The 15,332-nt window shown below is 37.4% G+C and overlaps 1 protein-coding gene across 5 annotated transcripts in view; it reads left to right on the forward strand.

Annotated features, from left to right (window-relative positions):
* The window catches only part of AGL (amylo-alpha-1,6-glucosidase and 4-alpha-glucanotransferase), a 38,423-nt gene extending 29,321 nt beyond the window's left edge, over positions 1-9,102 (forward strand). For all 5 annotated transcript variants that reach the window (XM_074876582.1, XM_074876585.1, XM_074876581.1 and 2 more), the window contains exons 29-34: positions 820-932; positions 2,722-2,933; positions 3,492-3,589; positions 4,134-4,221; positions 4,313-4,446; positions 5,890-9,102. In XM_074876582.1, the coding sequence (XP_074732683.1) occupies positions 820-932; positions 2,722-2,933; positions 3,492-3,589; positions 4,134-4,221; positions 4,313-4,446; positions 5,890-6,007 (763 nt within the window). In that variant the 3' untranslated portion in view covers positions 6,008-9,102. The remainder of the gene's footprint in view (positions 1-819; positions 933-2,721; positions 2,934-3,491; positions 3,590-4,133; positions 4,222-4,312; positions 4,447-5,889) is intronic.
* The last annotated feature ends 6,230 nt before the right edge of the window (positions 9,103-15,332 follow it).

Raw genomic sequence — 15,332 nt, forward strand, 5'->3', positions numbered from 1 at the left:
CCACTTTCTTCTGTTGCTCCTTCATCAGGTAGAATCCCACTGATCTAAACAAAGTAAATTGACACAGTCTGCTTATGCTAATGTTCTCTTATTCTTGGCCCTTCATGGAACTCAAAAGTACCCTAAAAACTGAGGGTGCCTAGAAGTGGCCCATAAGCTTCAGTGTAGATCAAGTTAAGATATGTGTTTAGGGAAAAAAATATCCTAAATCATGCCTACACAGTGTTGTCGGAACTGAGCTACAACACAGGAAGGATATCTGAGTCATTGGTATCTTTCTGAAATCATATCTTAGTGTACAGCAGCAGCCAGAAAAGCTAATAAAAAATAATAATACCGTGTGTCATCAGTAAATGTTTTCAGAACAAGACAGAGGGCATCATTCTGCCTCTTTGAAACCTTGCACCTGCAAGATGCACTTGTATCTTAAGTGTTATGTGTGGTGCTGGTCTCAAGGACATATAAAGGGTGGTACAGAGAAGGGCAGCTAAAACTCAAAGGGATGGAGTAGCTGCCTTGCAAGGAGAGATTGAAATGTTTAAGGACCCTTCATTTTCAAGAGAATATGGGTGAAAGAGGCATGTCTGAAGCTTAGAAAATCATAACAGTAGTGATGATGATGGAACTGTTATTCACAAAACACTGCAATACTGTAGAACTTTGGGATGCTTATATAGGAGAAATAGGGAATAGTAGGAGAAGAGGGAAGAATGAAGTGTCTAAATAAGGTACTTAAAGACAATTTTTTTTTGTTACTTATTGAACTTTAATAGCCACCTTAAAGTAATTCTTGGGCTTTTTTTATCATTGTTATTTTAGAGATGGCTCTGCTGTGGAAATTGTTGGCCTGTGCAAGTCAGCTGTTCGCTGGTTGATGGATTTATCTGGGAAAAATGTGTTTCCATTCCGTGGAGTCACTGTAAAAAGACATGGTAAAAACAGGCACATGTCATAATTGTATTACTGGAGTATAAAAATAAGTAAAACGATGAAATTATGGCCATATAACATCAGGGATGATTATCAAACTACTCAAGAAGGTTTAGGGTTAAACAGGGAAAAACTTCAGAAAGTATCTTGTATGATTAAAATCTTTTGTTGCTACAAAAATTTACTAAGAGTTGATATTGTCTTGTCAGTACTTCAGATATTTTATTCCATGTATTGAGGTGTGGATTACAAAGGAACCTTGGAGTCTCAATACCGTTTCTCAAAATGGATATTTGATAGGATTATTATGTATTATGATGATACACATCATTCATTACAAGAATGCTAAGTAAAATGACACAAGACACTTCTTTTTCTTTTCTATTTTTTTTTTTTCCCCCCCCCAATATTCAAAACACAGAAAACCACTTCTGGTGAATATTTACATAAATAGATGTCCCTTATGTTTCAGAGGGATACTGCTCTGGTTACAAAGTTACTTTACTTTGAGCTTACCTAGCGCAAGGGAATATACATGCCCTGTAAAGCCTTTTTGATTCTTTGGTAAAGGATAATATTGGAAAACAATTAATTTAATGGCTCATTTTATTTTACAAAATCTGAATGTTTTGGGGTGGGTTTTTTTTTTCCTGGTGGTCCTAGACAGTATAGATTCTTAGGTCATGAACTTACCTGTCACTTCAGGATTTCTTAAAATATATGGCTAGAGTAAGACAATTAAGAATTCAGTACACAGCAATACTATAATCTGTCGATGTAGAAATAATATTTATAGGACTTGTCTTACCTTTTTTGTTCCAGAATCATAAGCAACTTTTTTAGATTCAGTTTGATGTGTATATACTCCCTACTGTTGTTAATCTCATGTAACTGGGTTTCGATTTCATTCATCTGCTGCTGAATCTGTTTTAAAACCAGTCTTAATTCCTATTTGTGATCTCTGCCTTGTTTCTGAAGAATAGGCTTAGTGTTAGTTTCTAGGTTTTTTTGTTCTTCTGGCAATACCATATTTCAATTTTGGTAGTATTTTCCTTTTTGCTATACTCCAGTTGTAGTTTAAGAAAACAGGTAATACTTCTATACTCAATGTAAAACTAATGTACAATTCTTTACTATTTTTGTTTTTTTCATAAAAGCATTGCTTATTTAAGATATTGTGTATCTTGGTCAGGAAGATATCCCTAGCACAATCCTGCTGATTAAAACTTGATGTTTTTCTAGTCTCACTTGAAGGTTCAGTGAGCTGTTCCTGTGAACTGTAGAATTAGCCTAAACATGGGGAATCACTAGCTGGAGAGGTGATTCTAGGTCTGCTCTTGTTATCTTAAGTGTCAGAAATTCAGGAGGAGAAAGCTTTTAAAAGTGACACTTACCCTAATGTTTTGACACTCTTCGAAGTCTCCAAAATAGCAAGTATATGTATATCAAGTACTATAAAATCATGTTACCATGCTGAAATGTTAATTGTAAATTTTAAACTTAATTAAGTATTTACTATAGATCACAGTACCTCATACTATTTGCTCCTAGCTAACTGCAAGTTAGAAAATGTTGTGTAAAAAAAGTTGTGCATGTGTTGAACTTGATCTTCAGTATGATACAACTTCCAGAGAAATAAGCTTTTGCAATGCTATGATGGCTTTTATTGTGTTAGGAGTATCTTATGTAAGACTTCAATAAGCAAAACAGTAAAAGTAGACATAAGCATACTTGTGGTATAACTGCTGTGGCTGTTCTCAGAAAATAAAACCTGTATGTAACATCCTGCAGGAAAGGAGGAGACTATCACCTATGATGAGTGGAACAGAAAAATTCAAGGACACTTTGAAAGGCTGTTCTTTGTCTCTGAGAACCCAGCAGATCCTAATGAGAAACATCCAAACCTTGTTCACAAACGTGGAATTTATAAGGACAGCTATGGAGCTTCAAGTCCATGGTGTGATTACCAACTCAGGCCAAATTTTACAATAGCAATGGTTGTGGTAAGTGATGAGGAATGGGGGGAAGCGTTTGCACTTAAAATTTTATTATTGACCTAAGCTTGGATTGTAAGGTTCATCTGCATGGCATTATATCAGGAACACATATTGTTTAGCATAACTTCTTGAAAGCTTTTTTTATCTATGCTTTTATTATTGGTCCATTTTGGAGTATCTCTTAAAAATACATCCTTGACAGGACTTATCTAAATGAAGTTGCTGTCCAGTGTATAGCTAGGATAAATTTGCAGTGTTCACTGTATTCAGAATGTTAGGTCTGGGAGGTTGCTTTTCCTGTCAAATTAGCTAAAAAGCATGGGTTGTTTGTCTTTATCAGTTGGTAAAGAGCTTCAGTAATAATACTTGAAAAGGTATTTAAAATGAAATAAAAATTTAAAAATGCACTGGATAGCTTCTGTCTTCTTCCTTGCTATGACTTATAGGTTCCAGAAGTTGATCCAGTAATAAAAAGCATAGGCCTTTTGTGGTCTTCTACATTTTTATACACAGTCTTATGTGTGTACATGCACAGAGTTTACTCATTAAATCTTATTTTGTTAGGCCCCTGAGTTGTTCACACCTGAGAGAGCTTGGAAAGCTCTGCAGATAGCAGAGGAAAAACTGCTTGGTCCTTTAGGCATGAAAACTTTAGACCCTGAGTAAGTATAGTAGAGATATGAGTAAGTGTTACCTACAAAACATGACACTAGGAATTATTTGATACGTTGGGATAGTATTTCTTTTGTTAAAATCATCCTATATACCTGTGAAATAAGGCTGCAATAAATACTTCCAGAACAATTATTTTGCTGTTCTAAAAGTCCATGCAGTTGATTTACATAGAAAATCACCAGGTGTTTTTGGATGCCACACAGTAAGCAAGTCAAATTTGGTATTATAAAAGATTTTGAATTTGCATCTTGATAGATACTTATATATGATATAGTGCACAGCACTACACTTTGAGTAAAAGCATAAGGGCAAAATTATGAATTCAAGTCATTCCAAGACTTTAACCATTTTCCTACTAGTTTAAACCATATTTGGAATTTCATTGTCATGTAAAATACAGAACCTGGTGGAGATCTCCCTAACTTAACCATCATTAAATGTAAATGCGATGACAAACTTTTGGTTCATTTCTACGTTCATTTCTATGCATCATTTTTGTTAAGGCTTTGTTTGCATTTTTTTTTCTTACAGTGATATGGTTTACTGTGGAGTATATGATAATGCTCTTGACAACGACAACTATAATGTAGCCAGAGGTTTTAATTATCACCAAGGACCTGTAAGAGCCAGTTTCTTCAATTTTAGAAAAAATGCTGTCACCTTTTCAAACTGACAACTGTAACAATAATCTCTTTTCATTCTTTGCTTAGGAATGGCTGTGGCCAATTGGATATTTTCTTCGTGCCAAATTGTACTTCTCAAAGTTGATCGGTCCAGAGATATATGCAAAAACTGTGGTTATGATTAAGAATGTTCTTTCTCGCCACTATGTTCACCTTGAAAGGTAAGGCATCAGTTAACAGAGATTCAAAATACTCATTCAAGCTAGTGGTATTGACTATCCAACTGCATGTAAAAGTACAGATCTATAATATAAACAGCACCTGTTTTCTACATATAAAGTTCACCGCTATGTGCTATTGCAGATCTCAAGTCAGGTTTCAAGTACAGCTGAAATCTAGTGTTCTTCATAGATTGCAGAACTAATAATACTTACCATGTGAAAACTGGGTGAAATAAACCTTATGTAAAAGTTGGGATCTAATTTCATACAAAAAAATGAGTTTCAGAAAAAAAGTTAGTAAATTGTTTTTTTCAAAAAAAAAAATATTTTAAAACAACCTGCAAAACAAAATAGTTAAAGGGCTAATAGTGACAGATCAAAACTTTGGCAGATAAGCTGATGCAAAATATTGTTAGGATTTCTTGTGTTATAAATGAGGAAATTAGTATGACAGTGTTTCAGAATCTTAGTGACTTTGATGTTCTAAGGAGGCAGAGGAGCTTGGTTATGGCCCTTAAATGTTCCTTTGTGTTTTGAGCTCTCCGCCCACCAAACCCACGCTATTTTTCCCCTTTTTCTATCTGTTGTATTTTTAATTCTTAAGGATTTGAGACAAACGAAAACAAAACAAAGATTTTGCCCTTGATATCTCTTCCATATAATCTGTTCTGCAGTACTTCAAATATGCATTTATTTGAGCAACACTTATAAGAGTAACTCAGTAGGACTGGTCATGACAGAAGGGTTTGTCTGACCACACGAGGAAGAAGAGGGGTTTGTTAAGCAACTTTTTGCCTCATGTAGTGTCTTGTTTGGTAGTATTACCAAATAACTTGCAGTTTGGTAACACTGTTTTTTCTGGTTTACTGAAGTAGTGTAACTTTACTCAGCTTTGCTATTTAATTTGTGTACAGAATTACTAATGTAGCAACGGCCTCAACTTAGAAGTATTTCTTTAAGTATGTTAGTTTGTGAGGTTTTTTTATTCCTGTGGAGGAAAAAAAGGCTTATGTAGTCAAGTTATCTTCCAGCCGTTATCACTTTTTAGCACCATAATCCGGTTTCAAGTGTAGTTTGAATACAGTTGAGCTATCTCAAAGATCATTTGTATTCTTCCAACTGCAAAACTACCTCAATGAGAAACAGGAGCAACGTGCCAGTAGTGTTAATTCAGATATTAGTATCAGAGAGTCTATTTTGAAGGAGAGGCACCCCCACAAAAAATACAATTCCCAGCTGCAGGAAAGAAAAAATTGAATTAGATGACAAGATACTAAAGAACATACTGTGCCTGTATGACAACAGATCTTTAGTCACAGTTTCCAGTTTCCTACTGAGGTAATCTTCCAGAAGGTTTTAAAATGAAATGTTCTTTTAACTTTAATGTATAGTCTAACAACAATACTCTTTTTTTTTTTTTTTTTTTTTTTTTTCTTTTATCAGATCGTCCTGGAAGGGGCTTCCAGAACTGACCAATGAAAATGGACAGTATTGCCCTTTTAGCTGTGAAACTCAGGCCTGGTCGATTGGTGTTATCCTTGAAATACTTTATGACTTGTAAAAGTTCATTTTGATTGATTTGATGAAATTTCTGTGGTCTTATTATTGGGCATAAATGAACACTTGGCTTATACTGCAAGGGAAATGTCCTGTTCTGCACAATCACTTAAGCTGTGTCCTGACTTTCAAAGATGCTGAATGCCAGCAGCTCCTATGCCCTATAACTCTGTGGGGCTTGGGTGGTTTTTTGAAAATCAGGCCATGACAGTAAACCAAAACTGCAGTGCACATTTGATGCAGAAACTTTTAGTAAGGAACAATTTTAAGAATATGCACAAACTTAATTTTAAGTAGCTTTGGTTTTTTTAGACATTTCAAATCAAAATCTTAATGTAACAAAGTGAGGTGGCTCTTTCCTGAGCTAAAAATAAGTAGCACAGCTCTTACGTTGTTTTTTTTTTTCTTTGTCTCTTTAAGAGTAAATGGATGTTTTACAAATGCATGCTTAAAGGGGAATAGACTAACCTTATAGCTTTCTGAGTTTGGTATGCTTTGTGCTGTAGCACCATCCATTAATGAAGGCATAATATGTTGTCTCTCTGTTGAGCTGTATTATGGGGATTTTTTTTGTATGTGCTCAGTTGAACACTCCACTAAGCAACCACGGAAATAAAGTTTACATATACTGTAATAAACCAACCTTTGAAGTTAGATACAAAATTTTCAAAAACTTTAAACTACTTTTAAGAGTTAAGCAATAATGAGGTAATATCCTATGCTAATCCATTTTTACTTTTATTTAAATACTGTGGGCCATGCAGCAAACCTATTTCTTCATTTAAATCTGTTTTTCACCGTGAGGGATTCATAAGAAACATGTGCATGTGCATACAATGCACAGCCTGTATGTTAGGGGAGGCCAAAGATACAGAAGTCTGTGTGCTTGACTGCTTAAATTAATTTATTGAAGAGGTATGGTCACCTTTATTACTAGGAAAATCCTAGCTCTATTGAAGCAGGTGGAAACACTTAACATCAGTGGGAAGAGATATTGGGCTACCACCAGAGAAGATGAGGTTTCTAGGCCTTTTGAAATGACACTGATGAGAATAAGCATGCTACCTCTATGTGTTGTTCTTTGGCAACAGCATCCAGTGAACATGATGGAAAACACATGTTCTTTCGTATTTGGATGCCTGTATGCCCTTGTTGAGTTCATTTTGGTGTTCCCAGACTGAAGGGTGGTTGACAGGAGTGCAGTTGGTAACTCTCAACTCTATTCATGTGGTCTTTCCATCTTAGTGCAATAAACAGGCAGAGAGGCTGACAACACTTCCAGCATCACAGGGGGGGAAAGCAAAACTGATACTGCATTTCTTAATGTTAGACAACATATGCTGAAAAAATATTCAGGATGTAATTATAATGCACTAATAACATGTAGGTCAAGATTTTATTATATCCATATTTTAGTTTCCATACCCTGTCTAAAGTACAGTGCAAGTGTGCTGTCTTGTTCAGGGAGATGTGTTACAGATAGCTACATTTCAAGGCAAGGTAACAGGCTGAAGATACATAAATTGTAAGAAGTGCCTATATTCACACTATTTATTTGAAAGGTTAGTAAGTATTTGAACTCCCTTGCTGAAGTGTTCAGTACTTAGACCTTCCCTAATCATAATTTCTATATTGTACCTCAGTTTTTGAGCTGCTGCAGTACATGGGTTGGAAAATTTTTATTTTCTTGACACAATGCATGAGATGTCATTTGATCGAAAACATTACTGCAATGCCAGCCACAGATTATTTTTTTTAACGTGCAAGAGGCATATAAAGTGTTTTTCATAATGTACTGAACGTTCCAAAATTCTCGATAATGATATTGAGGTTATGTCCTACTGTGTCATGAGCTTTTCAATGTTTTCCTAGATAATTCTCATTATTTCAAGGTGTGTTTTATAGCTCCTATGGTTTAGAAAGCAGGAACAATATGGCAGAATAAATTGTTCTTGATGAAAACACTTTAAAATTGGAAGTGCAGCTTAAGAGCTACGACTGAAAAAAATGGACACCTTGTAGAAATCTGTATACATTGGCAATAGCACTCTTTCAGTGTTTGGAAAAAAACCCATGAGAAATTACTTATCAAAACCTTCCTATATTATTAGATGACTTTCTACTGTTTTGCAAATGGCACAGCTGATGGAGACTGCATATTTGTCACTGCTAGTTTTTTCTCCTAATTTAATAGTAAAATTTTAAAGATCAGTCACCACTGTGTACACAAAAATACATATGTTATGGAACTTCTGAACATGCCCATTTATAATGTTGCTTCTGCACTGATTAGTTGACTATAGTTTTAGTAACATAAACGTTTTAAATAGGGGAAAAAATGTATCATATTGGTTGGCTTTGCTGTTAAGTAGCAACAAAAGTAAGATTTGGGGTTATAACTGTTGGGAGGGTGGTTTATTGGTTTTGTGCGTTTTTTGGGGGGGTGGGGTTTTTTGTTTGTTTTGTTTTTTGTGGTTTTGTTCATTTTTTTAATCACAAAGCTACTCAACACTTTGTTGAGGCAGACAGTTTAAAAATGAAGAGGGAAGAAAGTAATGTTAAATCTAACACTTAAATGAGCTGGTATTTATCTAGATAAACTCTACACCTAAGTAATTATCCCCTAAAAACAGCTGACTTATGTTGACAGATCCTGAACTGTATTTTCATTCATTAGTATCATTTATATTATACACTCAAAAACTTCTAGTAATGCAAAGCTATAATCAGTAAAATATTTTAGAAACCAACTAATATGTTTTAGAAATAAACTAAAGAACTTAGTTAGAACTGTGAATCCATTGTGTTCCAGTTGATGTTTCTTATCTATATGGCATTGAGACCTTTTTTTTTCCTTCCAATTGAAATAATTTTGACTGTTACCAGTGTTTGTACAGTTAATAGCTCTTGATTCATTCAAAGATTAACTTGGGAATTCAAGTAAATAACGTATCATTCTTGCACTGCATGTTGTAATGTAAAATGGAAAGATCAGTTTTAATGTGTCTGTCTAGCACAGCAACAACTGATTTTAGAAAATGTCATTATTCATTTATTTCTGAAATGCACAAAATAAAATCATTTCATTCAGACAGTTAACCTTTTCACGTGGTTGGTTGGAAAAAAGCCAAACATTATAGATGCTATTGCTTGTTCAGTTGTCATTTTTACACACCTCAGAGATCATGAACTGCTCAGGTCAAATATTAATAACAAGTGCTAACAACAATAATCAACTCATTAAAGAAAACACATGGCCAAATTCCTGTTTGTGTCAATGTCGGCTGTCTCAGCTGGGTTTGAGTGGGACTGGGCTTGAAGAGCTCTGCATGTCCCTTCTGCTGTAAATTACTATGTAACTTTAACCCAGCGTGCTGTAGATTCCCCAAGAGAAATCCTTAAGGTATCCTGGCTAACAGCTGCCCAAGTGATACACAGTTATTAGTTAACTTTCTGTGCAAATTTTCTATCACTGTGGAGAAGGGATTTTGCTTTCCAGCTCTGCTTTGTAAAACCAAAATCTCACAGCACAAGTCCTGTGGTAGAATGTTTTGTAACTACCCTATTCTTTGCATGCTTTGTAAAATTGGGATTTTTCTAATCCTCTATTCAAGCATTTCCTTTAAGAAAGTAATTTCTATTATTCTATAGAAATAATACTCTATAAATTAAATACTCTATTGACAAATTGTTAAGGAAACGTAGAAGGTCGGTCACCGAGTGGCCAAGGAGGCAGGGAGGAGGTACCTCAGAGCTGCCCACTCTGAAGCCTCACGGCCCCTCGAGCAGCTGGAGTGAGGAATAAAGGGAAGAGCGGTGGTGGCGACCGGGCAGGTTTCTGCTGAGGGCTCCTTTTGAGATCGCAGATAGCAACTTGGGAAACATCTGCCCGTGGTGCCGTCTTATTGTAGGTCACCCGAGAGAACGGCTTTCCCCTCTCCCGCTGCTGCTGGCCTGGGCGAGGGCCGAGCGGGCAGCCTACGGGCGGAGGGGGCCCGAGCCCCACCGCCTCAGCGTCCGCCCGGCGCCGGGAAGGGTGAGGGCCGGGGAGGGCCGCAGGCCGCCCACGGGCAGGACCGCTGCTTCTGAGGCGGGCCGGGCGGGGGTGAGCGCCGGCGCTGTGCCGACAGCCCACGCGCGCGCTCGGGAAGCTGAGGCCCTCGGGACCCCGCCGGGCCCGGCCGCCGTGGGGGCCCGGCCAACTGGCTGGGCAGAGGGCGGGAAGCGGCGCCAGGGCGCCGGCGTGCGCCTCAGCGGCGGCCGCCTGAGGAGGAGCAGCGCGAGTGGGTGATGATCAGGTTGGTAGAGATACAGTTAATCGCAACAGTGTGCTCAAACCAGCCTTTAACTGCATCCGGTATTTACTGCTACTGCGTAGCTGTGCGTTAGTTAACTTTTAAAAGGTGATTTGGATTGCCTTCCTGGGCCAGCGTCCCTTTGTAGGCACAGCCCGTGTATCTTCCCCTCAGCCGCAGAGTAGCACAGCGCCTCGGGATTCAGGAGAAATGACTGGCAAAACACAACCCTGTTAGCCCTTAATGAGCCGCATCATTAGGAGAAGTCTCAAAACTGCGTGAGGAGTTGTTCAACACCAACGTTGGGTGCAGCACTGTCTGCTGTAACAGCGTTTCGTGATAGGTGAGCTCCATCTGTCAGGAAAACTGGTAAAACTTGCCCTGATTGACAGAAAACCTTGGGGTTTTTTAAATGTGACTCTGAACAGTAAGAAGGAAAATGGATTTGCCTATGAGTATTTGGTTTGTTGTGTAAACTTCAGAGCTTATACACCTGTCATTTTAATGTAACAGCATGAGTAAGAGCTCAACCATGAGTTATTCCCAGTCTGTGAGACTTAATTTACTTAATTTGGTAATTTACAGAAGGTGCTTCCTAGTTCTGAGTTTTCCATAAGAGTGCACCTGTCCAAGTGGAGCAATGGCCCTTTAAAATGGGGAAAGGGAATGTTGATTTTAGAGTGTGAGATGTACGATCCTGAACAAGATGAAACTTCTCTGTTACTTGTTTTAGTAGTCACTGTTCTTCACAGATTCAAATTCCTAAGCAGGATTAGCATGCAAATTTGCCAGCAGTTGTGGTGGTAGGAAAATCAACCTGAGAGCAGTATAGAAAGAAAACACTTCCTGGTGGTTAGTCAGGTGACGCTGTTAGCTGTCTGTCCTGTTGCTGTGTCTTGAGTTTCTGTAGGCACTTGCACAGTCCTGTTGCCTGTGATGTGTTTGTCTCATTGTGTAATGCCTGCTTGAATCCGTTGCTTTCAGAAATCTTTATCTCTTTGTGATAAGTCTGTGCTGTCTACAACCTTTGATCCACAGGTGGTTGTTCACCCTGTATAATATTCTCAGAGTACCACACAAATGAAGTTCAGTATCATTGACTTGATAAGTAGTAAAATTGTTTACCTCGGTTCATGTAAGCTTATGTAATTTGTGAGACCCAGGAGCACTTCCCTTCTCTGTGTCTGCGTGTGTGCCACAGCAGTATCTCAGTACAACTTCACATGGAGATGCTATTCTCCCTATAGTGCCTTTTTGCAATGAGAATGAAAGCTGGCCATGAAAGAAGAGAATTGTGCTGCAGCCTGGCAAGGATCTTAAATTGGATGACCTGGGCTCCGAGTATTAATAGAGGTAGGTTCCTCATATTAAACTTTCTAACAAATAAGGAGTCCTATATTTCTGAATTCTGACTTTGGCAAGTAAACTGGAGTCTAATCTTCTGTAGTGATGAGAAACATAAGATGATATCTTCTAATTGGTTCTAAAGGAAGAAGGATATTTGCAGTCACTTAGGACTCATAGACTTGTAAGTACAGTTATTTTAAAGCATGATGCTCTAAAGTAGGGTTAAATGATAGTAGTGGAAGGTTTTCTAAAAGTGTTTTTTAGAGACACAATCATATAAAGTTACAGGAAAACTGAAAGATTTATTTCTTGCAAGTGACATCTCAAGGGAAAGGTTTCTACAAAATTAACCATCTGTTCTTTTATTGGGTATATTCAGGAGCTGTTTTTAAAATTTCTTTGTAATTGTTCTTTACAGCCATTGTTTATAAGGGTCCTACATACAGCCTAGACCTGGAGAGTGGTATCTGCTCTAATAATATGCAATGAAAAATTGGTTCTAGATGCAAAAGTAAGGTTCACAACTGCCTACATAACATGCTGAAGAGTAGCAAAGTAATGAGATAATATTGTCTTAGCAAGAGCAGTCATTGGAGGGAATTAGTAGGTTAACTATTGTCGAGATGTTTTGTAGTGTTATGCTTAAGGAGAGTTTGGAGTAGAATTTTGAAATAAGTTGATATATAAATTTTGTGGACGTGAATGATTGATTTAAACACCATGGGTGACATGTTAGAAAGGATCTTCCTTGAATGTATGCTAACCTAGAGACTATCACTGTGGGCTGGCAGGCGGTAAATATCTCAGTAGAAAGCTGGAGATGATAGGTCAGATAAGAATAATGACACTTCTTATCATAGCTGAAAAATTAACATTTCCAGCTTCATAGCAGAGGGTGGCGCTAGTTCGTCACCTTCCGTTGTTCAGTCTCATGCTAAGACTAGGCTGGGTGATTCCGTTCTCCGGCTCTTGCTTCTGAGAAAGTCTGCGGATTTCCATACAGCCACACTCACTTGTCTGTTTTAATGGCTGAAGCCTCTGTTCCCGCAGATCAAAAGCGTAATAATTTTTCTATATGTTTAGAAAATGTTTTGGTAATATATTCTTATGTAGGGGAAGAGGAGATGAATACATCTTTGACAGTTTGATGTTTTAAAGTGATAATTGAAGCTAATGAGTAGATTTCAGTATTAAAAAGTTCAGGAATCTGTTCATCTGTTGTATTGCAAAGTTCAATAATCGGTTTATCCCCTAAAGAATGGGAAATGGTTGGATATGAAACCAGGTGTATGTTAGGCATTTGTTTATTATTTGTGTTCTAGTTCATCTAATGATTCTGTAATTGCTCACATTTGTATGTCTCTTTGTATGTTTTGTTTAGGTACAAATAAACTTAATGTGAAAACTGAAAATAATTCTGCCTATGCAGTATTTCACTATAACTGTGGTTATTTTAACTTAAGTGTTCTGTTATGTGCATTTTTTTAATGGCATTCAACTTGCACATAGCGCTTTTCTAGGACAATCAATTGCAAACAGTGAGTCTGAAAATGATGAAACTGTAATGGAAATTAATAATTTGGGACTCAGGAAAACCGTGTAGTGCTTAGATTTAGTTGCCAGAGTTTGCTTTGAATGCTTTTGTTCTCATAGAGTATGAAAGATTCATAGGCCTGAGATTTATGTTGTGATATTGTTAGTTAAAGATAATTGTAGGGCTGTACTCTAGGAATGAAAGCTGATAATGGAGACATCTAGATAAGAATACCAGCAGTAGGAAGGAATCTAGATGGAATCGGGCACCGAGACAGTAAGAAAAAAGAATAAAAAGAGTGATACGAAATGGTAGATCATTTTAAGTGGCTCAGAACAGCCAAAAATTAGAGTCTGTAGCTGAAAAATCCAGGTGCATCTGTACTACAGCTTTAAGTTCTAGCCATCAGCTTTACATGTTTTTAACGGGCAACATTTTCTAGCAGTTCTTCCAGTTGCTGAAGCAGGGTGGGAACACCACATTTTCCAGATAATTCTGTAATTTGTAAAGCCTATAATCAGACCTACTGTGACAGCTGTTAAAGAGGTGGTTTTGTTTTCTTGTAATGGTTGTCTGGCTAGTACTGCTCCAGGTCTCTCCCCAGGCCTCTGGGGGCTATATTGATGTGTTGGCTACATTTAGGTTACTCCAGAGCTTTTCCCAAGGCCTCCAGGCACCATTCAGTTAAATTTAAGCACCAGATTCTGTTATCAGCTGGATCAGAGTAAATATAGGATAATTTAATTTCCACGCCTTGAGTAATTGCAGGTTTACTTTTGCATGATTTTGGCTTTAGACAGTTTATACACCTTTACAAACAACAGTTAAAAGTAGAAATCGGATGTATTAATGCTATAAACTATTGTTTATTCCAGGGTAGGGGAGACTACACTGATTGGATACACTGCCACAGTAGGTTCTTTAAAATAGTCATACATAGGGGGGTTTGCCTTCCTTGAAATATAAAGTCTGTACCTTCGTGGGACTCTAACGGAACAGACTCTAAATTCTGTTGTATTCTCAAAAAGCTGATAGATTTTGAACTTTGGATTTATCAAATCAGAGAAGACATTCTCTTCAAAAATAATAAAAGCTAGTTGATAATAAGATGTATGTGTTAGTAGGAGTAGACGTTCAACTGATTATTTCTGTCATGGTTTCAAAGCTGACCTTTGCACAAAAATTCTTTAAAAACAAGAAGGGTTTGGAGACTTTGTGCATGTGTTGTTAGAAAGTTTTGTTCTGTCTGTGCTGGAATATTGGCCAGAGAAGTTTGAAAGTTACAATAATCAAAAAGTAAATGTTCATTAGTTTAGTAGCTGAGATAAGCAGCTTTCAGTCAGGTAATCAAACCTTTCTTCCAAATTTCAGCACATAAATTTTATCAGTGATGAAGTAATTGTTCTAAACTGAATGTTGCTGTTAAATGTCATCTTGCTTCCTATCATCCCTGATTTCATTTAACATAAAAGACTCCATTTAATTGCGGGGAGTGGGTGTTTCTATGTCTGCTTCCAGAGTTCAAATTATAAAGCACTTAAATATTTGTTGAGAGGGAGAGCTGCAGCATTGCTGTTTGGAAGAGAATCTCTTGGAAAGCAGAACCTCTGTGTTTCAGTGCTTCAATTTTAATTTAAGATTGATCATCTAAAGAGCACCCTACTGCTTGGTGGTTAGTGAATCCTTCAGGAAAGTCAGAGATGTGGTGATGGTTAAGGACAGGATATGAGAGAAAGGGAGAAGGACTTCTATGAGGACACCAAAGAGGAGGAACAAGGAGGATGTTTCTTCAGCTGTGGAGTGTTTCAAAAGGAGGAGGCAGGAAAGAGAGGGCATTCTGGTGTCTTCTGTGGCTTCATGGTGTAGTACAACAAAAATGGAGAGGGGAAAGCTGAAGTTTAACGTTAGTCTGGGCCCACTGGATGGTCTGTATGGCCCTGTATTTCAGTGGAGAGCAAAAGGAGAAAGCTGTTCAGAGTTGGTGAGATTCTTTTAAAGGCAGTGTCTGATGCACAGCAGAGCAAGGATTTGGGAACAGGGCCAACATTATTCTTTTTTTTTTTTTTTTTTTTTCAAATTTTGTTTTGCCATTTTTGGAGTAAATGAGAATATTTTCTAGGTTGTGCCATTTGCCTTGATTTTTCATGATCCTC

Source organism: Strix uralensis, chromosome 8 (assembly GCF_047716275.1).
Source record: "Strix uralensis isolate ZFMK-TIS-50842 chromosome 8, bStrUra1, whole genome shotgun sequence".
Lineage (NCBI taxonomy): Eukaryota > Metazoa > Chordata > Aves > Strigiformes > Strigidae > Strix > Strix uralensis.